At 40.9% G+C, this 26,789-nt stretch overlaps 1 protein-coding gene across 2 annotated transcripts; it reads right to left on the bottom strand.

Annotated features, from left to right (window-relative positions):
- Nucleotides 1–15,802: 15,802 nt before the first annotated feature.
- Nucleotides 15,803–23,208, bottom strand: LOC103565261 (purine nucleoside phosphorylase-like). Of its 2 annotated transcripts, none has more exons than XM_070584847.1 (6): nt 22,979–23,208; nt 20,238–20,407; nt 17,980–18,083; nt 17,606–17,781; nt 17,302–17,492; nt 15,803–16,459 (listed from the first exon to the last, which is right to left on the bottom strand). In XM_070584847.1, exons 1-6 carry the CDS (start codon nt 22,987–22,989, stop codon nt 16,242–16,244), a joined length of 870 nt encoding a protein of 289 aa, XP_070440948.1. In that variant the 5' UTR covers nt 22,990–23,208; the 3' UTR covers nt 15,803–16,241. The 2 variants fall into 2 exon arrangements, with proteins under 2 accessions (XP_070440948.1, XP_070440947.1); XM_070584846.1 differs by having other exon boundaries at nt 22,756–23,100.
- Between the last annotated feature and the right edge of the window lie 3,581 nt (nt 23,209–26,789).

Here is a 26,789-nt window from a genome sequence, read left to right as displayed (position 1 = left end):
ATGAAAATGGATAAGAGTTTGTGGGTACAATAACTGTTTTATGGTCTGTATACTTGGGGAAAAACAGCTTCCAAATTCTTTTTGGTAACAATCTTGAGTTTTGCCAAGTTAAGTTAAATGATAAAAATCTATTGAGTATCTGGGTCATTTTTGGATTGGATAGAACACTGAAACATTATTGCTAAATATATCTAAGTTATCTATCTTTGGCTTCTTGTTGCAGAGAGGCTAAAAGTGTTTGGGTCTATTACTGTAGTGGCGTGTTTCTAGAAATTATGAAAAGTGTTTAGAATGCTGATATAAAAGACAATTCATAATTGCTTACCTTTTTAGTGTTTACTAGAGTCTGTTAAGGGTTAAAAGTTCTAATTAATATATGTAATTAAAGCTACTGGAAATTAATAAGGAAAAACAGTTCTGTATATAAGGAAGTTAAAATGCATGTTTTCAGTAAAGAGGGTATAAAGAATGGAAGTATTTTTGTTTGTTGGGTTAAGAAGGATAAATTTGTCCTAATGTACTATAAGGGAACAAAGAAAACATGGGACAAATTCTGAATGTAAAAAGAAAGTTTAAGGTTTGTGAAAGAGAAATTCAAAAAGAGGTTTTATGCCTGGTCAAGTTGGATAAGATTAAAGTAAATCCAATTAAGTAAATGAGTTTTAATGTTAAAAATAAGCTGGTGCAGAAATTAAAGTTTGGTTTTTCTCTCAAAGGATAATTTTCTTGAACTTTTGGCCTGTTCTAACTGTACGTAAAAGACAAAATCTATGTTTTGTTAAAATAATTTCCTATATTCAGAAAGAAAGAGGTCACTCTTAAGATTTTTTGACTATTTTAACTGCTCTTGACTGTTTCTGTTGTCGTTTTGAATGGAAACCTGAGCATTGTTTCACAGTGAGCATTGTGTCCTATTTGAACAAGTGTTTTAAAACATTTTGATATTTTTGACAAGCTTCTCCATCAAAAAAAAAAAAAGAAAAGAATATTCAAATCCTGAATGAAGGCTTTCTTTTGACCCAAAAGGAGGAAATTTTCTCTGGGGATTTTCAGAGGGCCCCTGAGACTTCTCAAAGAAATTTGCTCTCTCTTCCTATAAGGAGGAAAATACTAAACTAATTAGGCTTATTTAGTCTGTTAAACTACATGGGAAGCATTGTCAAATAAGCAATGATAAACTTTCTTAGGTGGTATTATATGAGTAAATGCTATTGATAAAGATGTCTTAAAATTCTATAACATTCCTAAAATTCTGATCTGTCCTGGTTATCAGTCATAATTCTAGGTATTATCTAGAAGTGTTGTATGTCACAGAAGTAGCCAAGTTTCTTTGTCAATTGCCCTTTTGAGTCTTTTGTCATTTGCAGATAGTTGCTGTTTTACTCTGATGCTTTTTGCTTTTGCAAATATGTTCCATCTTCAGAGAAATTCCTGGAAAGGATTCTGACACAAGATTCTAAACTACAGATTTCTGACAAACTTTCAGATTATAAAACTGAACTGGGTAAGAAATTACAGAATTCTAACAGAGAAACTGATGACCTCATAAAACTGCTAACAGAAGATTAAGATCAAGAATCGATCATACAGGACTGTATGAACTGATGAGGATGATTATAATTTTTATGACTTTTGTTTGAAATATTGTTCTTGATGTTTTGTTTTATTTTCTCAGATCTAAGCTTATGCTAACTATGACTTAAAGCAATTTAGTGAAATTATACCATTATGAGCAGAACTGAAACATTTATGTTTTTCTCCCTACCTGATCCCTCCAGAATTAGGAAACTCTTTGTGAGTGAGTATGGTTATTTCATGGCAATATAGTTATTTGCATAAGTTCAATGAGAATCTGTTCTCCTTATAACAGGGCACATTGGTTATATTACCAAGGCTTTGACTGGAACGTCATATTTGAGAGAAACATAGAGGCTTAGATATGACAAGACAGCTTTTCAGGAACAAAGATTGGACTTTCTAGAATAAAGCCACTTGGAAATATTGGCCTGGTACCTTGTTTACAGAGATTCCAGCAATCTTACCTGGTAAGTAAGGAAGCTGGCTTATCTGGCAGGTACAAGGAACCTCAATATTTGGGGGGACCTTGAAAAGAGAGGAATCAACCCAAATCTGTAGGTATTGCAGGCAAAGTCTGATGGAAAGTCCTTGGCTTGACTTTCGGGCCTCAAGAGGTCTTTAAATTTCAATCTGAGATTTCTGATAAAAAATTCCAGCAAAGCAGATTTAAAAGAGCCTATATGATCAATTGCTATTCTTGCTGCACTTATGTAAATACTTGGACCAAATTTTATTGAAACTACACTTATTTTGCAAACCAGTTTATCTTAATTTGGTTGTCTTTTGTAAAAATGAGGGTGACTTTAGAGAGAAAAATTATGTTTCAGTAGAAGCTATAGTACACATTCATGGATATACTTCTAGCTTTTCCCTTCGACAAGATTCATCTGTTAGTAATCACAATGTCTCCTTGTGGCCATCCGTCTCTGATACCTGGGAGCTCCCTGGCCACAATCAAAACTTTTCCTTCAATTCTACTGCCCAAATACTAACTAGATTTGCCTTGTCACAGATGGATCATAGACAATGAGTTCCAAAGGTAAAGTCCTCAACCTATTGATACACACAGGATGGACTATATCAAATTTGGGATGAAAATATTTGGCTCACTCCTACTAGCGGTCAACTCAGTCAAAAGCCAGTCTATGTTGGGAATAAAGCAATCACACTTGAGATATGTGGCCTAATAGCGCCCGACCTATGGGACAAATTTCCCATTATATGTGTTCTCATATCATAGCCTTAAGAAATACTGATTGGTTTGGGACTGACTGGGATAGACAGCCCAGCATACATTGGTTAGCCACTAACAGCACTCAATGGTTATGTGGCTCTGACTTATGGCCTTGGCTGCCGCCTGGATGGATTGGATGATGCACCCTAGGTTTTGTCTGGATACAAGGTAGAGCTACATTTACTACATCTCCTCCTGCTAACCTACTCAACTTGCAATAATGCTGGAACCATTCTGTCTTCCACTGGTATGATCATCTTGCCTCAATTTTCCTTCCCCAATTAGGAGTCGAAAGTGTCATCTGGAACATGGAAGCCCTAAACAAATTCACCATGAAGGCATTAAATGATACACAACATAGCCTTTCACTGCTCGATTTAGAAGTATCCCAAATGCGTAAGGTGGTCCTCCAAAACCGAATGGCACTGAATGTCTTGACGGCAGCACAGGGGGGCACTTGTGCCATTATAAAAATAGAATGTTGTGTCTATATTCCTGACTACCATCAAAATATCTCTGGCTTCCTATCTGATATGAGCCACAAAATTAAATCCATGTCTGACCCTACCCCCTCCCTAAATGATTGGTTGGACTCCTGGTCAGGTCCAGGTCTCTTGACTAGTATCAAAGCCTTATTCATTGGGTTAATCATATTGATTGTATTTCTTATTAAAATTTGTTGTCTATTTCATTGTTCGTCTTCCACATGTCAATGAAGTTTCACCTCCTCGACCACTTCTCGTCAAATGATTCTCTCGTTTCCAGAGGATCTGTACACCTCATCAGCCTTGGACTCTGTGGGTGCAACCTTCTGGTCCCCTGAACTTCCTACCTTTTCCCCTATGGCCCCATTTAGGGACAGCTTTACGACCTTGTACAGCCAGAAGCAGTTACAGAAGATTGACCATCATTCATATTCCCAAAAGATTTTGGAGCCAAATGGGTTCAGGGAGGGTCTTATGATGAGGATCAAGGCTTCCCCAGGGAGAAGCCCAAGGCCTCCTGCCCTACATACTGATCTATATCATCCTCTGGGAAGCATAGGACATCCTGACCTGATCCAATCTGATTCTTATCTAAAGTTATAGGACCACCCAATAACCAGACCCCACCTACACCGATACCATTTGAATGAGTTTTTTACGTGATCTTTCCTTTGTCTTGTAAAGAAATAATTCACATACCTATGCCTTATAAATTTGTCCCTACCCTAAACCCATTACAGCTCTTACTGCCCATGGATCCTGTCCCATGCCTGCAGCTCTTACTACCCATGAGTCCTGTCCCCATGCCTGCAGCTCTTACTGCCCATGGGTCCTGTCCCCATGCTACTCCATGCTATTCTTTGAATAAAAGAGCACTACTGCCAGACCTTGAGAGTCCAAGAAATCTTTATTTTGTCTCCTCGACTCACCGAGCCTGCATCAATGGTACCAAAAATTTCAAGTTTTGAGGAAATTTTGCTATTATACTCATGATTCACCACAGTTTAATTAATTTAATTTTCCCATTTGCATTAATTTAAAAAGAAATTTACCAAAAAAAGGTTTTGATAAGAATGAGATAAGCAGGGTTTCCACAGTGGACTGATATAGTTCAAATAAACTTAGCTTTAGTTAGCATGTTATAGTCTTATTTAGAGTAAATTTATATACCTAGCTTAAATCTCTTTTCTTTGATTGCAGACTCATTTGCCCAACTGCATACTCATTATGTCCACCTGGAGGTCTGGACTTGTCAAACTTAACAGCAAAAGAGTTTGTGAAAGCAAACTCTTGGTTACCTGCCAAAACTGCTCCTCTCTTAAGCGTCTCATCTCAGTAAAAAGCAACTCCATTCATCAGATATGAAGTAGAATGTCTCGGAGGGCATGTGTCAAGTTCACTGCTGACCTTGACAAGTAGTCTCAGTGGAGCAATAAAGATGACAACAGAAAGAATGAGAGATGAGGAAGTACAGACAGAATATACAAACAACTCCTCTAAGAAATTTTTCTATATATGGGAGTGATGGTTGGAGGAAGGATGTGGGGTCAAGGGAAGAGGCTTACAATTATTTTTAAAAATTGTTTTAATGATGGGAGACATCTTGAAATGGAAAGAACCCAAATGGGAACTGGGTGTGATATGAAAGAGGAGATAAGATGGTTTGTACTATTGTCTGGGAATTCAATGACACCTTTAATTGATTACTGATGGAGGACTCTTTGACTCCTACTTCACTGAGAGGGCTAAACTTTAATTTTTCAGAGTGTGAGGGGTTTTTAAAAAATTTTTTTAAAGATTGGCACCTGAGCTAACATTTGTTGCCAATCTTTGCTTTTTTTATCCCCACTTCTTCTTCCCAAATCCCCCCAGTACCTAGTTGTATAGTCTAGTTGTAGGTACTTCTGGCTCTGCCATGTGGGACACCACCTCACTATGGCTTGATGAGCAGTGCCATGTCTGCACCCAAGATCCAAACTGTCAAACCCCTGAGCCGCCGAAGCGCAGCACACAAATTTAACCACTCAGCCGTGCAGCTGGCCCCAAAGAGTGTGAGGTTTTATACCCATGTAAAATGAGCCTGAATTAAGGGTCAGGATGCTCAGATCCTGGTCTTTAGCCTGCCAAAGACACAGTGACTTTGGGCCATCACTTAGCTCTCTGAGCCTTATTTTCCTCACCTCTAAGTGGGGCTATTAATCTTCCCCTGTCAATCTCATAAGATTATTATCAGAATCAAAATACATAAGGTACATGAATGTTCTTTTAAATGGAAAAGCACCACACAAATGCAGGCTGTCATTATTTTAATGGGCTTGTCTAATATGTCAGTACAATCCAAACTGGCATCCAAAGGGTTTTATGCAGAACACAGTGGAAATAAAGTGAAATCTGCTTTCTCTCTCAAACTCTTTGGTAGAGTTGGAAAATAAAATGAATAAGCTTTAGCAGAGAATTTGAAAAGAATAAATGTTAAGTTATGGGGGAAAAAAACGAAAGAAACAAATTCTAGAGCTGAAGAACTGAATAGTGAAATGAAGAATGTATTAGAAAGCACTGGAAATAGAGCAGACCAGATGAAAGAATTTCTGAGCTCAAAGACAGACGTGGGAATGATTCAGGTATAAGAGGAAAGAAAATGAATATTTTTAAAAAATTAAGTATTTGTGGGCCAGCCCACGGTTGACTCGTTAAGTTTGCATGCTCTGCTTCAGTGGCCCAGGGTTTTGCCAGTTGGATCCTGGGCGCAGACCTAGCACTGCTTGTCAGGACATGCTGAGGCGGTGTCCCACATGCCACAACTAGAAGGACCCACAACTGAAATATACAACTATGTACTAGGGGGCTTTGGGGAGAAGAAGGAAAAATAAAATTTTTTTAAAACAATTTAAGTATTTCTATGAGAACTATCCAACTCCATTAGGAAAGACAACATGAGGATAATGGGCATGCCAGAAGAAGAAGAGAGGAAGAAGTGAGCAGAGAGTATGCTTACAAAGAAAAAGAAAAAATAGAAATATAGAACAACCAGAAAATAAAAGATAAAATGGGGGCCAGCCCCATGACCAAAGGGTTGGGTTGGTGCATTCTACTATGGTGGCCCAGGGTTTTGCTGGTTCAAATCCTGGGTGCAGACATGGCACTGCTCATCAGGCTGTGTTGAGGCAGCATCTCACATGCAACTAGAAGGACCCACAACTAAAACTACACAACTATGTACTGGAGGGCTTTGGGAGAAAAAGGAAAAATTTTTTAAAAAATTTTTTAGAAGGATAAAATGGCAATTTTAAGCCCTCATATATCAATATTCACCCTAAATGTAAATGGATTGAATTTACCAATCAAAAGACATAGAGTGGTTGGATGGATTAAAAACAAGACCCAACTATATCCTGCCTCCAGGAAACCCATCTCAGCTCTAAAGAGAAATATAGGCTCAGAGTGAAGGGATGGAAGATGATACTACAAGCAAATGGCAGCTAAAAGAAAGGAAACGTAACCATACTCATGTCAGACAAAATAGACTGCAAGCTGCAAAAAGGAAACAGAGAGATAGACATTATATAATGATAAAGAGGACAATTCATCTGAAGATATAACATTTATTAATATATTTGCACCTCACATAGGAGCACCAAAATATATGAAACAATTATTAACAAACCTAAAGGGAGAAATGGACAGCAACACAATAATAGTAGGGGACTTTAACAGCCCCCTACATCAATGGATACACCATCCAGAGAGAAAGTAAACACGGAAACATCAGCCCTAAATGAAACATTTGACCAGATGGACTTAATAAGTACATACAGACCATTCTATCCCAAACCAGCAGAATACACCTTCTTCTCAAGTGCACATGGAATATTGTCAAGCATAGGCCATATGTTGGCACACAAAACAAGTCTCAATAAATTTAAGAGACTGAAATCATATCAAGCATCTTTTCTGATCACAGTGGTATAAAACTACAAATCCAATACAAGAAGAAAGCTGGAAAAATCACAAATATGTGGAGACCAAACAACACACTATTGAAGAATTCTTGTGTCAATGAAGGAATCAAAGAGAAATAAAAACATACCCGAAGATAAATGGAAAGGAAAACATGATATACCAAAATCTATGGCATGCAGCAAAAGCTGTACTAAGAGGGAAGTTTATAGCAGTACAGGCCTACATCAAGAAACAAGAAATACCTCAAACAATCTAATCTTACACCTAAAGGAACCAGTAAAAGAAGAACAAGTGAAGCCAAAAGTCAGCAGAAGGAAAGGAATAATAAAAATCAGAGTGGAATTAAATGAAATAAAAATTAAAAAGACAATAGAAAAGATAAATGACTCTAACAGCTGGTTCTTCGAAAAGACAAAACTGACCACTCTTTAGCTAGACTTACTAAGAAAAAGAGAGATAAGACTCAAATAAATAAAATCAGAAATGAAAGAGGAGAAGTTACAATGGATACCACAGAAATACAAAGGATTAGAGGAGGCTACTATGAACATCTATGTGTCAACAAATTGGATAGCCTAGAAGAAATAGAAATTATTAGAATCATACAAACTTCCAAGACTGAATCATAAAGGAATAGAAATTGTGAATACACTGATAACTAGTAAGGAGATTGAAAGAGTAATCAAAACCTGCTAAAAAACAAAAGTCCAGAACTAGATAGCTTCACTGGTGAATTCTACCAAACACTCAATGAAGATTTAATACTTATCCTTGTCAAACTCTTCCAAAATATTGAATAGGAGGGAGCACTTCCTAACTCATTTTACAAAGCAAATGTTACCCTGATACCAAAACCAGATAAGGACAACACAAAAAAAGAAAATTATAGGCCAATATCTCTGATGAACATAGATGCAAAGATCCTCACCAAAATATCAGCAAACCAAATACAACAATACATTAAAAGGATCATACACCACAACCAAGTGGAATTCATTCCAGGGATGCAAGGATGGTTACACATTCCCAGATCAATCAATCTGATACACCACATTAACAAAATGAAGAAGAAAAGTCACATGATCATTTCAATACATGCAGAGAAAGCATTTGACAAGAGCCAAGACACATTTATGATAAAAACTCTCAGTAAAATGAGTATATAAGGAAGACATCTCAGTAGAATAAAGGCAATATATGACAAACCCACAGCTAACACCATATTCAATGGTCAAAAACTAAAAGGTACCTCTCTAAGATCAGAAACAAGACAAGGATGCCCACTCTTGCCTCTCTTATTCAATATAGTATGGGAAGTCCAAGCCAGAGCAATTAGGCTAGAAAAAGAAATGAAAGGCATTCACATTGGAAAGGAAGAAGTAAAACTCACTATTTGTGCATGACATGATTTTATATATAGGAAACCCTAAAGACTCCACCAAACAAACCATTAGAAATAATAAACAAAAACCGTAAATTTGCAGGATACAAAATCAATATACAAAAATCAGCTGTGATTCTATACACTAAAAATGAACTAGCAGAAAGAGAAATTAAGAAAACAATCTCATTTACAATAACAACAAGAAGAATAAAATGCCTAGGAATAAATTTAATCATGGAGAAGAAAGACCTGTACACTGAAAACTGTAAGACATTGTTGAAAGAAACTGAAGAAGACACAAAGAAATAGAAAGATAGTCTGTGCTCATGGATTGAAAGAATTAACATTGTTAAACCATCCAATTACCTAAAGCAATCTACAGATTTAATGCAATCCTTATTAAAATCCCAATGACATTTTTCACAGAAATATAACAAAAAATCCAAAAATTTGTATGGAGCCATAAAAGACTTTGAATAGATGAAGCAGTCCTGAGGAAAATGAACAAAGCTGGAGGAATCACACTTTGATTTCAAAATATACTACAAAGCTATAGTAATCAAACAGCATGGTACTGGCAGAAAAAACAGACACACAGATCAAAGGAACAGAATTGAGGGCCCAGAAATAAACCCACACATCTATGGATAGCTAATTTATGACAAAGGAGCCAAGAACATACTATGGAGAAAGGAAAGCCTCTTCAATAAATGGTGTTGGGAAACTTGGACAGCCACATGCAAAAGAATGAAACTACATCATTATCTTGCAACAAAACCAAAAATTAACACAAAATGGAGTAAAGACTTGAATGTAAGACCAGAAACTATAAAGCTCCTGGAAAAAAAACATAGATTGTACGCTCTTTGAAATAGGTCTCAGCAATATTTTTCTGGAAATGTCTCCCCAAGCAAGGAAAACAAAAGAAAATATAAACAAATGGGACTACATCAAACTAAAACACTTCTGCACAGCAAAGGAAACCATCGATGAAATTAAAAAGAAAACTTACTGAACGGGAGAAGACATTTGCAAATCATGTATCTGATAAGGGCTTAATATCCAAAAGATATAAAACACTCATATAACTTAACAACAACAAAAATAACTGATTAAAAAATGGGCAGATGAGCTAAATAGACATTCTCCAGAGAAGACACACAGATGACCAACAAGCACATGAAAAAATGTTCAACATCGCTAATTATTAGGGAAATGCAAATCAAAACCACAATGAGATATCACCTCATATCTATTGGAATGGCTATTGTCAAAAAGACAAGAAATAACAGATGTTGGAGAGGACATGGAGAAAAAGGGAAGCCTCACACGCTGCTGGTGGGAATCTAAATTGGTGCAGCCACTATGGAAAGCAATATGGAGATTCCTCAAGAAACTAAGAATGCATGGTATCTATTCAAAGAACATGAAAACATTAATTTGAGAAGATATATGCACCCCTATGTTCATTGCAGTATTATTTAAAATAGCCAAGATATGGAAACACTCTATGTGCCCGCAAACAGATGAATGGATAAAGATGTGAGATACACACACACACACACACACACACACACACACACACACACACCTGGAATACTACTAAGCCATAAAAAAGATGAAATCTTTCCATTTGTGACAATATAGGTGGACCTTGAGGATATTGTGCTTAGTGAAATAAGTCAGAGGGAGAAAGACAAATATGGTATGATTGCACTCATATGTGGAATATAAAAAAACAAAATAAACAAAACAAAACAAAAACAAACATGTAGATACAGAGAACAGATTGGTGGTTACCAGAGGGGAAATAGGGGTGGGAGGAGGGCAAAATGGATAATGGGGGTCAACTGTATGGTGATGGATGAAAATTAGATTTTGGTGGTGAGCACACTGTAGGGTATACAGATGTTAAGTTATAATGTTGTACACATGAAACTTATTTAATGTTATAAACCAATGTTAGCTCAATTAAACAAAAAAAGAGTACCCTTCCCCTCACCTCCTGAAATAAACTTCAACAAAACAAGCAAAAAGCCAAAGGTCAGCTTTAAAATGTGCCCATGGGTCAACTCAGTCAGTGGCAGCTGGGGCTGGGGACCCGCTCATTCCTTTGAAGACATCCAACAAAGGAGCGCATGGGGTGGTCAGGGTGAGACGGGGAAGTAGGGAGTCAAGTCAGCCTAGAGTTTGGGGAAAATCAAGGGAAGTGGGGGGAGGGGAATAGGGAGGTAGGAGCATGTGGAAGAGGGAGGAGGGCAGGAGGGACTTGGAGTTACACAGAAAGTAACCGCATGCTATCAGCTAAGACCACGTGTTGATCACAAAGTTGCAACACATGCTGGCTTTTTTTTTTTTTTTTTTTTTTGGAAGCAAACCTCTATTACTGTGCAGTCCAAATCTTAAAGAGCTGGCAAAGCAGAGGGCTCACCTGTCCACCCTGTGCAGGGATTTCCTCTGCAGGCCCCCTGTGAGGAGGGGTCTCTCCACAGATTTGTACACTTAAAGTGTCAGGGCAGAGTCTGGTCTGTAACAGAAAAAGATTGCCTCTGGATGGGGTTAAAGGCCCCTGGGACCTACGTCATCTTTCCCATCTTCAGACCAAAAAGTGAGTAAGTCCGACTTCCCTACAAAGCAAAAAGCACTGCTTGGTGGAGCCATGGTGCTCCCTGAGCAACTCAACCTCATCCCGGCTCTCACAGGTCTCCCCAGGCTCCAGCCCCACCTTCCCCAGTCCCTGGGCTGGGCTGTCCACCCCACAGCAAGGGGTGAGCCGCAGTCTTGGATTCTGTCCATGGCACTCTAGAGCACTCTCTGCCTCCATCCCTGTCCCTCCAACTTGCCATCACTTTTGCTCTAAAGTGGTTGTCCTTGTGCCCACAGTCCTCAAAAAGGATGGCTGGGACACATCTTTAATGGACGTAGCTGAGATTCAAAGCCAAGGCTTCTTCTAAACATGCCATAAAATTTCAAAATTAAAAAAGATATTGTGTAAATTCGAAAATAAGTTTCCTTTCTTCCCTATTCCCTGGCCACTCAGTTGCCTTCTTCAGAAGTAAACTTCTCTTCCCCCATATGAATGTCTCATGTGTCCTTTAAGTTATATACTATGCATCTACAATCATAACCATGTATATTATTTAAGAAATTTTTTATATCAGTAGTATATTTTACATACCATCTGTATCTGGCTTTTCTCGCTTAATAATATATCTTGGATATATATTCATTTCAGAACATATAGAGCAGTCTTTCCTTTTTAATGGCTGCATAGTATTTCATTCATATTTGTGATGGTTAATTTTATGTGTCAACTTGGCTGGGCCATAGGGTGCCCAGATATTTGTTCAAACATTATTCTGGATGTTTCTGTGAGGGTCTAAATTGGTATACTTTGAGTAAGCAAAATGCCTTCCATAGTGTGAGTGGGCCTCAACCAAACTGGTGAAGCCCTGAATAGAAGAAAAAACTGACCTCCTCTGAGCAAGAGAGAATTCTCCAAGGAGACTGCTTTTGAATTTGAGCTGCAGCATCGGCTCCTTCCTGGGTCTCCAGCCTGCCTTTGGACTTCAACTGCAACTCTTTCCTGAGTCTCCAGGCTGCCAGCTACCCCTATCAGATTTTAGACTCACCAAGTCTCCACAATCCCATGATCCAATTCCTCAAAATAAATCTCTAACTATATACAGACACTTCCTATGGTTCCTTTTCTCTGGAGAACCTAATACGATACTATAACCTATTTGACCAGGCCTCTATTAAAGGATACTTAGTGTTTTCGTTTTTCTGCTATTACAAACAACGCTGCAATGAATATCTTTGTATATACGTTATTAGGGACATGCCACGTCTGTGTGTTTAACCACTGTGCTATTTTGCTTCAATATAAAAAGAACTTAGAAAATCCTCTCCCCAAGCAGTAGCCAGGCCAGTTTGGATAATGTCTTGCTACAAATCTTATGTTCAATGTCATTAGTCATTAGGGAAGTGCAAATTACAACCATAATGGAATATCACTATACACCCACTAGAATGGCTAAAACTATAAAGTCTGGCCATATTAAGCGTTGGTGAGGATGTGGAACAACTGGAACTCCAATACTCTGCTGGCGGGAGTATAAAATATTACAACTACTTTATAAAACAGTATGGCAGTTTCTTAAAAAGATAAAAATTTACCAACTTTATGACCCAGTCATTTCATTCCTAGATATTTTCCCAAGAGAAATGAAAGCTTATGTCCACACAAAGGCTTGTGCACAAATATTCACAGCTGCTTATTTGTAATAGCTAAAAACTAGAAACAACTGAATGTTCATTGGTGGGTAAATGTATTGTGGAATATCCATACAATGGAATATTACTCAACAATAAAAAGGAATGACTACTGATTCATGCAACACAGGGACGAGTCCCAAAATAATTATGCAGAGTAGAAGAAACCAGACGAAACACATGTTAAATACCGTATGACTTCATGTGTCTACATGAATATGTTTGCTGTCTTGATTGTGATGACTGTTTCACAGATGCATATACCTGTCAAAACTTACCCAATTGTACACTTGGAATATGCGCAGTTATTGTCTTTCAATTATATATCAACAAAGCTATAAAAATTTTATTTTGAACGTCAAAAAAAAAAAAAGAATGGCAGATTGGCCAGAAAATATAGAAAATTATTCTTACCATAATTCTATCTTTGTTTTTTTTAAACACTAGCGGCTCCTATCCATTTGTGAGGGAAGAGGGAAAGGTAGCTGAGGACACATCCAAGGATATGACTTTCTCCTGCGTCCAAAAATTCACACACCTGTAATCTTGCATTTCAGGGGCTTCACAGGCTGTGTAACATCCTATCTATTGATGTCCAGAGTGATAACTTTCCCACTCCAAATAAGTATATCAAAATAACTACTGTGCCAAATATTGACTTTATCCCTCGATGGCAATTATTTTTATACTTTCTTTGATGGAGTTGGTAGGATACTAACAATGGTGGGAGCTATATTTTATTATACGGGGGAGCAGTAGGGATTAACGTTGTGAGCCGGAATTGACCATAGACAACCTATTTTTTTTTTTGTCACCCTAGGAGTACATTTAATGCCTTAATATGAATATATTAATATACACTTGTATAAGCAAGTGAGTCCCACATTTTGTACTTTAAATTAGAACTAAGAAATTAGACTCTTGAATTAAGGCATCAAATGCATAATCTTATGGAATCTAGTATTCTATCACGAAATACATGATGCTCTACAGGGTAAATGGGTAAACCCATTTACTAATCTATAAAGTTAGAATTCCACAAAGTCTTTCAGGGACATATTTTTCAGGTGGCACCATTCCGGATCCTGATTCATCTCACCAAGGGGCAGATCAGGGGTAAGAAAGCCAAGCACCAGATGCAGCCCTCTTCCCACTTCCAAATACCCATTTGCCCATCTCACTAGAGTCCTTCATGTCCTCTGGTCTAGTCACAGCTCTTGTGACAATGACCTATGAATATGCCTAGTAGTTTTCATAGCCCTGTGCTTTGGCACACCCTGGTGTGAAATCTTCCTCCCCTCCATCCTCTGAGACTAAGTCAAAGTTTTCTGTGAAACTTTCCCTAAACACCCAATCGTCAGGGGCCAGTGTATGCAATCAGTCCATCCTTTGGTCTCCCGTCACATGTGACTTGTACCTATTTTATACCACCTTATAGGAACAGTTCATGGCTTTACAAAGGTATCTCTTAATATTGTAAGGCCCTTGAGAGAAATGACCATTTTTTCATTCTCAATTTAACATTTTCTGAGCTGAGAGTGTTATACAGAGATATTTAATAACTTGATCAAACAAAAATGTCTATTAGCCATCTCCTTAGGTGAACAAAGTAAAGTTGTGTTTCTATCTAAAGGATGCATAGTACTTCCCTCTAAACCAGCTCTCTCAGAGACAAAAGACAGATGCTAGTAGATTGCCTAAAGGTCCAGGTAGGGTTTTAGAGCTGGATGGAGGTACAAAGAACTGATGAAAGAATGATGACCAGGCCACTCCAGGATGCTTTTTGGTGCAGGGCTCAGCTAAGTAGGTCACTTACCATACAATGATGATTTGAAAGACTTTTTTTTTTGAGGAAGATTAGCCCTGAACTAACATCCACAACCAATCTTTCTCCTTTTTCTGAGGAAGATTGGCCTTGAGCTAAGATCCACGCCCATGCCTGCCACAGCATGGCTAACAAGCCGTGCACAGGTCCACACCCAGGATCCCAAGTGGCCAACCTGGGGCTGCTGAAGCTGAGCGCGAGAACTTAACCGCTACGCCAGAGGCCGGCCCCCTGAAAGACTTTTCAAAAGCTTTCTGTCCAACATGCCTCTTCTATTTTATACTACTAGTACTTGGAATGTCACCATTATTATAGATTCATCCAGCACAACCCTTCCTGACAAGGCAAAGAGGCCCCGAGGGTAGTGTGGTTTTCAAACATGCCAGCCAGCTGAATGCACGTTGATAACCACTAGTGCCTCGAGCCAGTCACAGGGAGGTTCTGACCAAGCGAAAGTGAAGAGAAAGACTAGAGCCCAGACAGGCAGCAATAGGAGGGAAGGAAGAGCTCCAAGAAGCTGAGGATGAGCCCACTTCACAAGTTGCCTGGGGCTGGCAGGACTCTAACCAGCAGTGTAGTGGCTGGCCACAGAAAACGGGGTATTATCTGCTGCACTATCAGAGCAAAGGAGGGTATAGTTGCCACTAATTAGGGCAGAAGGTAGACTAGGAGAGAGAAGGAAATCAAGAGGAAATATAATTAGGACTTAACGGGGAAGTGGCAACTGTTAACAGAAGCTGAGATCAGTGAACAGTCTGGTATTCATGAGAGAGCAGACGGGGTGACACAATCGGAAGGCAAGGGACAGAGCAGACTGGTCTGAGGGAAGTGGCCTCACATGCCAGAAGCTAGCCCTTCCATCCTCATCATCTTCCAACAACTTTGTCTCTCATCATTTTGCCTTTCCTTCCTCTTTCCTGGATTCACCTACCACCTCATCTCAGTTCTTAGCTACTTATCTGAGAAGGAGACAGTCACATAAGACATGTGGTCTCGCAACCTTTCATACCAGTCTCTGCCTGTGCCCCAGCCTTATAACAAACTGCACAAAAATGAACAAATTATTTTATCTTTCTCTTTATTCTCAAAGTATGATAGTATAACAGTACAAGAGACATTGGGCTGGTCCCTGCGTGGGATCTAGTGCTTTAGGGGACTCAGAACTGAGACCCCAGGAATTTGAGAGCATCATTTCAGAAAGCTGGAGTAGCTACTATGCCAAGTGCAACAGCCTAAGCCACATCCTGGGCATTTGCATGGATGTGTGGCAGGGCTTGGGCTTCAGCTCTCAGGGAAGGACTGTTTTGAGAAGACAATGAAGCAAAAGAGGACCTGGCACCAGAAGGGTCTGATGGGAGAAGTGAGGAAGGTGGAGGATGTGGATCTTCCTTTCTTTTCTGCTACTACCTAAGAGCAGAGGCACATGACCCACCAAGGGGCCAAAGCAGGTAGCAGCTACTCGTATACCATAATGGAGAGGCCAGACCACTCCAGGCCTGCTTAACTGGCACTGCCAGGCTGTGGAATGCCAGCCATAAGGATGGAGACAAACTTTTCCAGTTTCTGTGCCGCTTGTCTCCCGGCCTCTAGGACTTCCTCGTGAGTGGTCTTTTCCAGGCTTTCATAATCCATAACGACCTTGTTAGTGATGAGGGAGAAGCCAAAGACTCGAAGTCCACAGTGCCTTGCAACTATAACTTCTGGAACTGTGCTCATGCCTGATGGGGAGAAAGAGGGACACCAACTGTCAGGAGCCTCAAGTGACTCTTTTCCTCACCCCTTGGCCTAACAGCTATTCATCACCTCTCTGAAAATTTAACATGTCAGAAAACATCCAAAGAAGCAGCTAAATTAGAGTTGAGCTTAGGTTGTTCTGTATTGTTTAAAGGAGTGGGCCCTCAGAGGGCCTTACACTTTTCTTATAAATATTACCATTGCAATACTTTATTTCTGTATCTGTCTGTGGCAATTTTTTTTTTCGAGGAAGATTTGCCCTGAGATAACATCTGTTGCCAATCTTCCTCATTTTTGCTTGAGGAAGATTCGTCCTGAACTAATATCCATGCCAGTCATCCTCTATTTTGTATTTGGGTCACCACCTAGCGTGGCTGCTGATGAGTGGTATAGATGCATGCCTGGGAACCTCAACTGGGCTTCTGAAGTGGGGTGTGCTTAACTTAACAACTAGGCCACGGGTCCGCCCCTGTCTGTGGCAATTTTGGAGTCAGTTGTAATGATGCAGTTCCATCTTCCAGGCAAGGTACAGAAGGTGCATATAATGATATTTATTAGAATAACACTTAGACATAGTTATCAAATCATGGATAGGTCATTAGCATTACAGCTGTTTAAGCCCTTGATGCTGGATGAGGAGGTTTGCTGGGACAATACACCAAACCTCACCATCTTAGTATCTTTCTAGAAGTCAATTTCATTCAATCTACCTTTAAGTCAGATTCTCTCTCAATCCACCATCAAATCTGCAATCTCTTACTTCTTGCCCTCCCTATTTTACCAGATCCCTCCCGCTTCAAGCCTCCAACCACATTCCCCTTCTCACCAATAGCATCTGCTCCCAGCTTCTGCAGCAGATGAGACTCTACCACAGTATCAAAGCTGGGGCCTGCCACCATCACGTAGGTGCCTTCCTGTAGCTCTCTCTCCTCCCCCATTTGTTTCCAGGCAATGTGAGCCTTCTGCCTCATATCCCGGTCATAGGCATCAGACATGGCAGGGAAACGAACTCCAAACCTAGGGCACAGGTTCAATTATCTCAGATTAACGGAATACAACGAGATTTCTCCGAACCCCCAGGCCAGTCCTTACAATCTATCCATCTATAAATAAAGGAACAAGATCCATACCTTTCATCATTGGGACCTATGAGAGGGTTCTGACCAGAGAAACCAGGCAGGTTAATGTGATCACGGATCAGCATGATATCTCCAACCTCAAACTTGGGGTTGAGCCCTCCAGCTGCATTGGTGACCACAAGGGTGTCCACACCCAGAAGACGGAAAACCCTCACTGGGAAGGTCACCTTAGAAGCAAAAGATAAAAGATGATAAACTGTTCTTTAAAATTTCACCAACCCATCCATGCAGACATGCATGATATACATCATGAAAGAGAAAAGAGGGCATCAAAAATTACCTAGACCAGGTAGCTAGGTAATAGAATAGGAGAGATGGCTCTCTCCCTTCTTCCAGATTCATCTAGGCTGATGCCCCTGATTCACCTTCCAGAGCGGGTAGCCTTCATACATGTGGAACCTGCCCTGCATCATCACACAGGCTTTGCCGTTCAGGAACCCAAACACCAGTCGACCAGCATGACCTGGCACTGTATACAAACAAGAAAGGGAGATGAATGGGATGATTGTTTCATACAACACATATCCATGAACACCTACCATGAGCCAACTCATTGTGCTCAACACGTGAGGGCATAATGAAGCAAAAGAAGACATTACCATCTCTGCTTTCAGAAAGTTTAAGTTGAGTGGGGGAGGCAGAAATTAATCACAATTTTACAATTAAGTATATAAATCCATTTTGAGATTAAAGCTATGGAGACAAGGATGTTCGGTGTAAACATATATCAAAACAAGGAAAGGCTTTTTAAAGACATTTCTAAGAATGAGAAAGCCATATTGCGAGAGAATAGGAATAAAAAGTAGAATAAATGGGTAATAATGAAACAGTGAATGCAGTAATTATAGAACTTTTTTCCAAAATTTTCAAAATTCTCAAAATGTATATTCTTATTTATTACCCTAACTATATGCCTCCTCGCTCCTGAAAGGGAACTCAAGGCATATCCTAGCTTTCTAAAGAGTCTACTGAACAAAGGGAAATGGGCAGAGCTTGGATCCATACAAGTCTCCTCCATTAGACCCACATAACAGTTCTGTGGGAGCACATGTCCAGGATGGGGCAGGCAGGGGACGGGAGTGCAAAGGTAACTCCCACCCAGACATCATAGCCATCATTACCATACCCTTATCTGGCATTTCTCCTCTAATGGACATGGCCACCCTATCGCTTGGAATGGATGTTCTAGGAGACGCACCAAAACCAAGAGGAAGAGTTGACGGACACACAGAGATATAGCAGCTTATTAAAAAAATTACCAGTAATAGAGCAGAGGTGTCAGAGATTGAAAAACTCAAGTGGAATACAAAAAAACACGTTGATAAAATTTAAAAATTAATCCACTTATCACTAAGTGCAATGCCCTTCTTCAGGGAGTAGGAGTGACAGGTAGAGCCAATGCCACTACTATCTTCCTTAGAAAACTTTGCCCTCCCTCTCTTTTCTTAATATTTCCTTCTCCTACCCCATTCCCACCTCCCCACTCTAGTCTCCCAGTTGCTTCAAAGGATTTGAAAAATATCGGTGAAAAGTCATAACTCTCCAGAGAAAACAGGAAGGTAGATTGCCGAAAAATTTATAAATAAATCAAGAGAAGTTAGTGATCTGAGAAATGAATCAGTAAACCAAATAAACTATCTTTGTCCTATTTTACCTGGCCCTTTTCCAAGTGTTAGCCTTAGAGCTTTCTGGATGCTACTGGGATGCTGGATACCCTATTCTCAGATACCTCAGAGCTCCACTGTGCACAGGGTGCATCTGCCCCGTTCCTTTCCCCTCCAAAGGGTAGTGTGAATGAGAAGTTGTGTATTCATGCAGCATCTGTGCATTTGTCTGCAGGAACATGGCAGTCTGCCCATTTGCTGCTGTGCACCAGTGTCTGCCTTATCCTAGGCCTGGAGCTAGAGCTGGGAGATTGGGAATAGCAGGAGGACATGGGACAGGGATGGCCTGATCTTGTCCTGAGCAGTTACAGGCACTGTTTTTTCCATTAATGCTGCAGACTGAAAGAAATGAGAGAAAAGAAATGAGAATGAAAGAAATAAGAGTGTGCGTGAGTCTGTGGTGACCATGGTATATGGGGGAGCAGTTGAGGGAGGTGTTGAAGAGCTTTAAGGAGCTCTGAATCATTCAAGCATATGAAACAGGTCATCATATAGTACATGACACACACACGCCCTGTCTATTCTGAAATTCCTACTGGGGAAATTTCCTTCTAAAGTCATTCTGATTCCTGGGGCTGGCCCCGTGGCCGAGTGGTTGGGTTCGCGCGCTCCGCTGCAGGCGGCCCAGTGTCTCGTTGGTTCGAATCCTGGGCACGGACATGGCACTGCTCATCAGACCACGCTGAGGCAGCGTCCCACATGCCACAACTAGAAGTATACACAACGATGTACCTGGGGGCTTTGGGGAGAAAAAGGAAAAAATAAAATCTTTAAAAAAAATAAATAAATAAATAAAAATAAAGTCATTCTGATTCCTGTCGTCTTCTCTCCTCCATCACAACAGTTGTCTCCAGTCAAATGCTATAGAGAATAACCAGCTCCAGGCACGGAAGCATTGCCCTTCCATCAGAATCCCATCAACATTCCTCAGTCCCATCCCTCCCTCCCCTGACCAGTACCTGTACTTCGGGGAAAGTTTGGTATCTCACTGTAGTCAAAGCTCTGGGCCTGAGTTAACTGATTAGTCAGACCTCCTAACCCAGAACCGCAGATCACCGCCACTTGAGGGCGGTGCTTGGTGTGGGACAGAAGCCACTGTGCGGTGGTCTGATAATCTTCATATGTGAACCTAGGAGAAAGGGAAAATCAAGGTGAGTTTCACTCCCATCCCAAGTGCATCACAGACTAATGACCCTCAGCGCACAAAGGCTGGCAGGTGTACCAAGGTGACAGGGGACAGAAAATCTGGTCAAAGAGCTGCACCAGAGGGAAGGCTCCTCTCTCTCAGGAGAGGCTGCACTAAGCTCACCCACCCACCCACCCACACACTCCTCTTTCTGAATCAGACTCACTAAAAGTCTGACATGAAACTCCCTCCTCATTCCTGGCAAATATTAATGATGCCTATGTCTCCACCAGCAGCCCCAACTCCAGTTCAGCCACCACTGGCAGGCTTAACCTCTCTCTTGTGACAAAGATTTAGAGGAAGGACCATCTAGTATACAGACAAATACAGCGAAATAATCAAATCGAGGAGGGTAAAAGTGCTGGGCCTCAGGAGGCCGGCCCAGAAGTACACTCAAAAAGGAACTAAGACCTTCCTTAGGGCAGTGACAAACTCAATGCACCCCTCCTTAGTACCCACTCAGGACGCTCAAAATGTGGTTAAGACTAACTACCCTGAGGGCAAGGGATGAATCCAATTTCCTTCTGGACCCTCACCCTCCAGCTCTCCCCTCAGACAAATACTAAGGGCTGAATTTTTTTTTTTTTTTTTTGAGGAAGATTAGCCCTAAGCTAACATCTGCTGCCAATCCTCCTCTTTTTGCTGAACAAGACTGGCCCTGAGCTAACATCCGTGCCCATCCTCCTCCACTTTATATGGGACGCTTACCACAGCATGGCCTGGCAAGCAGCACATAGGACCGCACCCAGGATCCAAACCAGTGAACCTCAGGCCACCAAAGCAGAACCTGCGAACTTAACCACTATGCCACCGGGCCCTAGGGGCTAAATTTTTGATTGACAAAGAAAGTGAGAGGAACACTCCTAGTGGAAGTCTATGTGTCTGTTCAATTGGATCCTTCTTTCCAGGGTCCCCAGACCCAAACAGAGTACTGTCACATGGAATGCCAAGAGCAGACCCCATTTGCACTCTGGTTGTCAGCGCTGGAGCAGAACTGACTGCATAAATTTCTCACAGCAGCTTGTTAAAAATAGATTCTGGAGCCCACTCCTCCAGATTCATAATTTTGGAGAGAGACCCTAGAATCTGTATTTTTTACAAAAGTGCCTCAAGTAATTCTGATTCAAAAACCAGGTTTGGGAATTTCTGGTCTAGAGGGAAGCAGAAATCAACCTGGTGTCTAGTCCCAATTTTGCCTTTTTAGGCAAGTAACTTGTGCTTCAAATTCTTTCCTGAGATAGAAACCAAAGGAATGTGATCAGCCCTGCCTATCTTACAGGCTCAGTTTGAAAATGAATTAAAAACTTGCTAACAAGCTCCAAAGATCTTTAACTCCATAAATCACCGGTTCAGGTCCCCATCACGTGAACCTTTCTGCCACTTGCTCCCATGTCTCTGTTCTGCTCCCTGCCTTCCCCCATCTTCCCTTCTCTTCACCAAGGTTCTTTGCTCCTCACAGACTTAAGGACATACACTCATCCAGAACCCATACATCCCAAGAATCAATCTAGAATTTTTCTCACAATTCTAGTCCAATTCTCTCACACCCATGCACACAGCTAACCAAGCCTCCAGAGGAAATTCTTTCCCTCAAAAGCAGAGCCTTTGAAACCAAATCACTCCACAATACACCAGGCTTCCCTCAGGGAAGTAGCTGAGAAAGGGACAGGGCAGGGGCGCTAGAGCCAGGGCCACAGGAGGCTGGAGAAGAGAAGCAATGAAATGGTAAGAAGTGAACCAAACAGCATCCCCAAGAGATGCAAAGGAAATGTGAAGCCCTGGCCACCTAGCATTTCTAGCCACAGCCATAGGACTTCCTCATTGGCCATCAGTGCCCTGAGCATCCAAAAGCCATTGCGATCCCTAACGCTGGAGATTTGGACTGGGATTTCCAGGACCAAAGCAGAGAAAGAGGTTTTCAAAGGTAGGAGTGGGGGCCAGTGGGCAGGATATGTTGCCTGGATCAATGAATAACGGTTTCCTTCCCTCCTTGGAGACTCCATCCCTAACTAAATTGGACCTCCAATTTCGAGGGAAGAGTGGCGTTGGCGAAGGACCTGAGCAATCTCTCCTCTGAAGGAGGAACTCTAGATATGGGCAGCAAAACTATCTCGCGGCTTTACTTGGACTCTAGAATGGGAATCTGTGAAGAGCGTGCAGTGGGAAGACCTTTGCCCTGTATTTGGGGTAGGGGAGTACGCCCCCCTCTAGACTTACACCCTCAACGTGCACGCGCACACATACACACAAACACACCGGCTCCTTTTCCGAGTACACTACACTCTACTCACCTCTCCCCTTCCCGCTCCACTGGCGTCACCCTGGCTCGATTCCCGAGTGCGTCCCTGCTCTGCGCCTTGGCCCTGACCCCGGGCTCCTTGCCAGGCCTCTCTGCAGCTCCAGGGCCCCCGCTCCCTCTCCCTCGGGGCCCAGAGCCGGGTTTCCAGGTCTCGGTAACAGCCATTTCCCCTCCCTAGGAGCGGCAGAGTTCCCCGGGCAAGGTGCCCACCTCACCCGGTCTCCATGGTGCCGCTGACGTTCTCCGAGCAAGCCCGCCCTTCACTGCCTGGATCTGCTCGGCTGAGCTGAGCTGCCGCCGCCGGTCAGGGCCGCACACTTAGCGCGCTGTTTGCTCCTCAGCCCGGAAGGCCCCACCCGACGGCAGCAGAGCACGCTGGCCGGTCCTGTCTCCATGGTGACACACTCTGTTTCAATCGTCCCAGGCTTGGCTACAAGCCTAATCTGACTTCTTCCCCGGGCTGGATCCTTTCTTGTGCCCCACCTCCCCTTGCTCCTCCACCCCCGGAGGGCCATGATGCATTTCATCCCTGCGCCTGTTCCAGTCCGTAGAGCTGGGGTTTCTGGCGAGGATGCCTATGCCAGAAGAGGGCTAGAAGCCAGGAGGAGACCCCCGAACTGTCTGTCTCCAACCCCATTCCTGCTTGTGTCTACAGTGAACCGTGAGAGATTGGAAAGTTGAAAATTTGAAACCTTAGATCATGCAACCTCAGAATAAAATTGAATTGAGCCTGTGTCTGAGCTGCTTCCTGAACAAGGAAACAGGGTCGAACCAAGAGGTTACGGCCTTTAGGAGCACTTATCGGGGGTCTAAATCCAGGTCCAGATGGGGAGAAGAGGAAAGTTCCAGGGGCAAGAATTCCTGGATCCTGGACATCGACAGAGAAAGGATGGGGATGGAGTGGGGATGACGTGGAAAAAGCCAGACAATCCCTTGATTTACGCAATACTGGACCAAAGCAATTCGGAAAGCTGGAGGACTCCTCCCAATATGGAAATTCCTGAAACAGAACTACACAACATAACGTCTTTGTAAGAATTCAGCTATTTCCTCTCTCCACTTTACAAGTTTAACCAGCCTCACATGAAATCGCTACTCACTGGCCCTTGCTTGGCTGTTGGAATCCTCTACCTGTCTCCACTCTCCTGAAACCTCATCTTTGCTGCTTGCCATTTCACCCACCACCATGGCCCAGGTCACTCTTTCCCAACCCTGTTTCTATCTCAGTCATGGGAGAAATGTTTATTGAGCCTCAACTATGTACCTGCAATGTTCTAGTGCTAGGGACAGAGGAGTAATGACAATATATATAAAGAAACAAATGATAAGGAACTGAGCCGAGTTTAGTTTATTCAGTCCTCATTAATATGAACAGTTTATTCAGTCATCATTATTGTTATTATTGGTTTATTATTATTGATTTATTATTACTGCTTTATTATATAAAATAAACCAATTTGTTATTATTTGTTTATTATCACTATCCTTAATCATCCGGTAATTTTAGCAAAAGTAACAACAGGACGATCAGAAAGTAAATCTTAGAGATCTTAGTAATGAGACTGGGAACAATTGAAACATTGGAAGCATGATTTTAAATGATGAATAAGGTCAGTCATAAGTAAAAATCAGCCCAAGGAAGGATGTATCCTATTTGTTCTCTGAAAGGTTTTTTTAAACACCCCAAATGCAGTCCAATTTACGCAAAAGATAAGAACATGATTATAACTTAACAAGTGCAAACTTAATTAATTTTAATGGAATCTGTCTAAAGTAAGCGTATGTAAACCAAAAGGAGATGATCTTCAATATATTTACAAAAGCAAAATTGGGTGACAATGTTTACTGTTCTGTAATGTTTCTCTGGTGTCATGTGGGGAAGAATCTGCAGTATGTATATATAAATATTCTGGTCACTGAAGAAATCATGTGACAGGCAAGGGCAGTTTACCAGACTACACCTTGGCCAGGGTGACATAACCTTCAGAACTTCATGGCGTACTTTATTCTGAATTCAGGTTCAGCAACCAGCCTTCCAAATAATCACTTGGGTCCCCAATCTCTTTAATCTGAGATTCACCAATGGCCCATAGAGGAGTCTACCCAGCAGGCCTCCTGAGACCACATGTTTTGTGGGGGTTTTTTTGGTGAATATCTTTTTATTTTATTTATTTTTTCATTGAGGGAACATTTGTTTATAATATTATATAAATTTCAGTTATAGATCATTATATTTCAATTTCTGTGTAGAGTAATCATGTTCTCCACCCAAAGGCTAAATACCATCCATCAGTGTACACATGTGCGCCTTTTACCCTCCTCCCTACCCCACTTCTCCTCTCATAACCATCAACGCAATCTCTGTCTGTGTGTTTGTTTGTTGTTGTTTTTATCTTCTATTTTGGAGTGAGATCATACAGTATTCAACTTTCTCCATCTGACAAATTTCACTTAGCCTAATACCCTCAAGATCCATCTATGTTGTCACTAATGGCGAGATTTCATCATTTTTTATGGCTGAGTAGTATTCCATTGTGTATATATACCATATCTTCTTTATTCATTCGTCCCTTAATGAGCACTTAGATTGTTTCAAAGTCTTGGCTATTGTGAATAATAACGCAAGGAACATACGGGTCCATATATCCTTATGCATTTGTGTTTGCACATTCTTTGGATAAATACCCAGCAGTGGAATTGCTGGATCATATGGTAGTTCTATTCTTAATATTTGGAGGAATTTTCATACTGTTTTCCATAGTGGCTGCACCAGTTTCCATTCCCACCAGCAGTGTATGAGAGTTCCATTTTCTCCACAAGCTCTCCAATACTTGTTATTTCTTGTCTTTTTAATTATAACCATTCTGACCGGCATGAGGTGATATCTCATTATAATTTTGATTTGCGTTTCCCTACTAATTAGTGATGTTGAACATCTTTTCATGTGCCTGTTGGCCGTCTGGATATCTTCTATGGAGAAATATCTGTTCAGATTTTTTGCCCATTTTTTAATTAGGTTGTTTGTTTTTTTGTTGAGATGTATGTGTTCTTTACATATTTTGGGTATTAACCCCTTATCAGATATATGGGTGGCAAATACCTTCTCCCAATTGTTAGGTTGTCTTTTCATTTTGTTGATGGTTTCCTCTGCTGTGCAGAAGCTTTTTAGTTTAATGTAGTCCCATTTGTTTATTTTTCCCACTGTTTGCCTTGCCTGGTCAGACATAGTACTTGAAAATATATTGCTGAGACCAATGTCAAAGAATGTACTGTCTATATTTTCTTCTAGGAGTTTTATAGTTTCAGGTCTTACATTCAAGTCTTTAATCCATTTTGAGTTAATGTAAGATAACGGTCTACTTTCATCCTTTTGCATGTGGCTGTCCAATTTTCCCAACACCATTTACTGAAGAGACTTTCCTTTCTCCATTGTATATTCTTGGCTTCCTTGTTGAAAATTAGCTGTCCATAGATGTGTAGGTTTATTTCTGGGCTCTTGATACTTTTCCATTGATCTGTGTGTCTATTTTTGTGCCAGTACGATGCTGCTTTGATTACTATAGCTTTGTAGTATATTTTGAAATCAGGGAGTGTGATACCTCCAGCTTTGTTCTTTTTTCTCAGGATTCCTTTGCCTATTCAAGTCTTTTGTAGTTCCATATAAACTTTAGGATTCTTTGTTTTATTTCCATAGAAAATGTCATTGGACCTTCCACAGGGATTGCATTGAATTTGTAGATTGCTTCACGAAGTATGGACATTTTAATTATGTTAATTCTTCTAATCCAAGAGCACAGAATATCTTTCCATTTCTTTGTGTCTTCTTCAATTTCTTTCAACAATGTTTTATAGTTTTCAGTGTACAGGTCTTTCAACTCTTTGGTTAAGTTTATTTCTAGGTATTTTATTCTTTGTGTTGCAATTGTAGATGGGATTGTATTCTTAATTTCTCTTTCTGCTCTTTCATTGTTAGTTATAGAAATACAATTGATTTTTGTATGTTGATTTTGTACCCTACAACTTTAC

The sequence above is a fragment of the Equus przewalskii genome, chromosome 1 (assembly GCF_037783145.1).
Source record: "Equus przewalskii isolate Varuska chromosome 1, EquPr2, whole genome shotgun sequence".
Classification (NCBI taxonomy): domain Eukaryota; kingdom Metazoa; phylum Chordata; class Mammalia; order Perissodactyla; family Equidae; genus Equus; species Equus przewalskii.
Note: the sequence above shows the minus strand (reverse complement) of the source record. Positions and strands in the feature narration are given on the sequence as shown.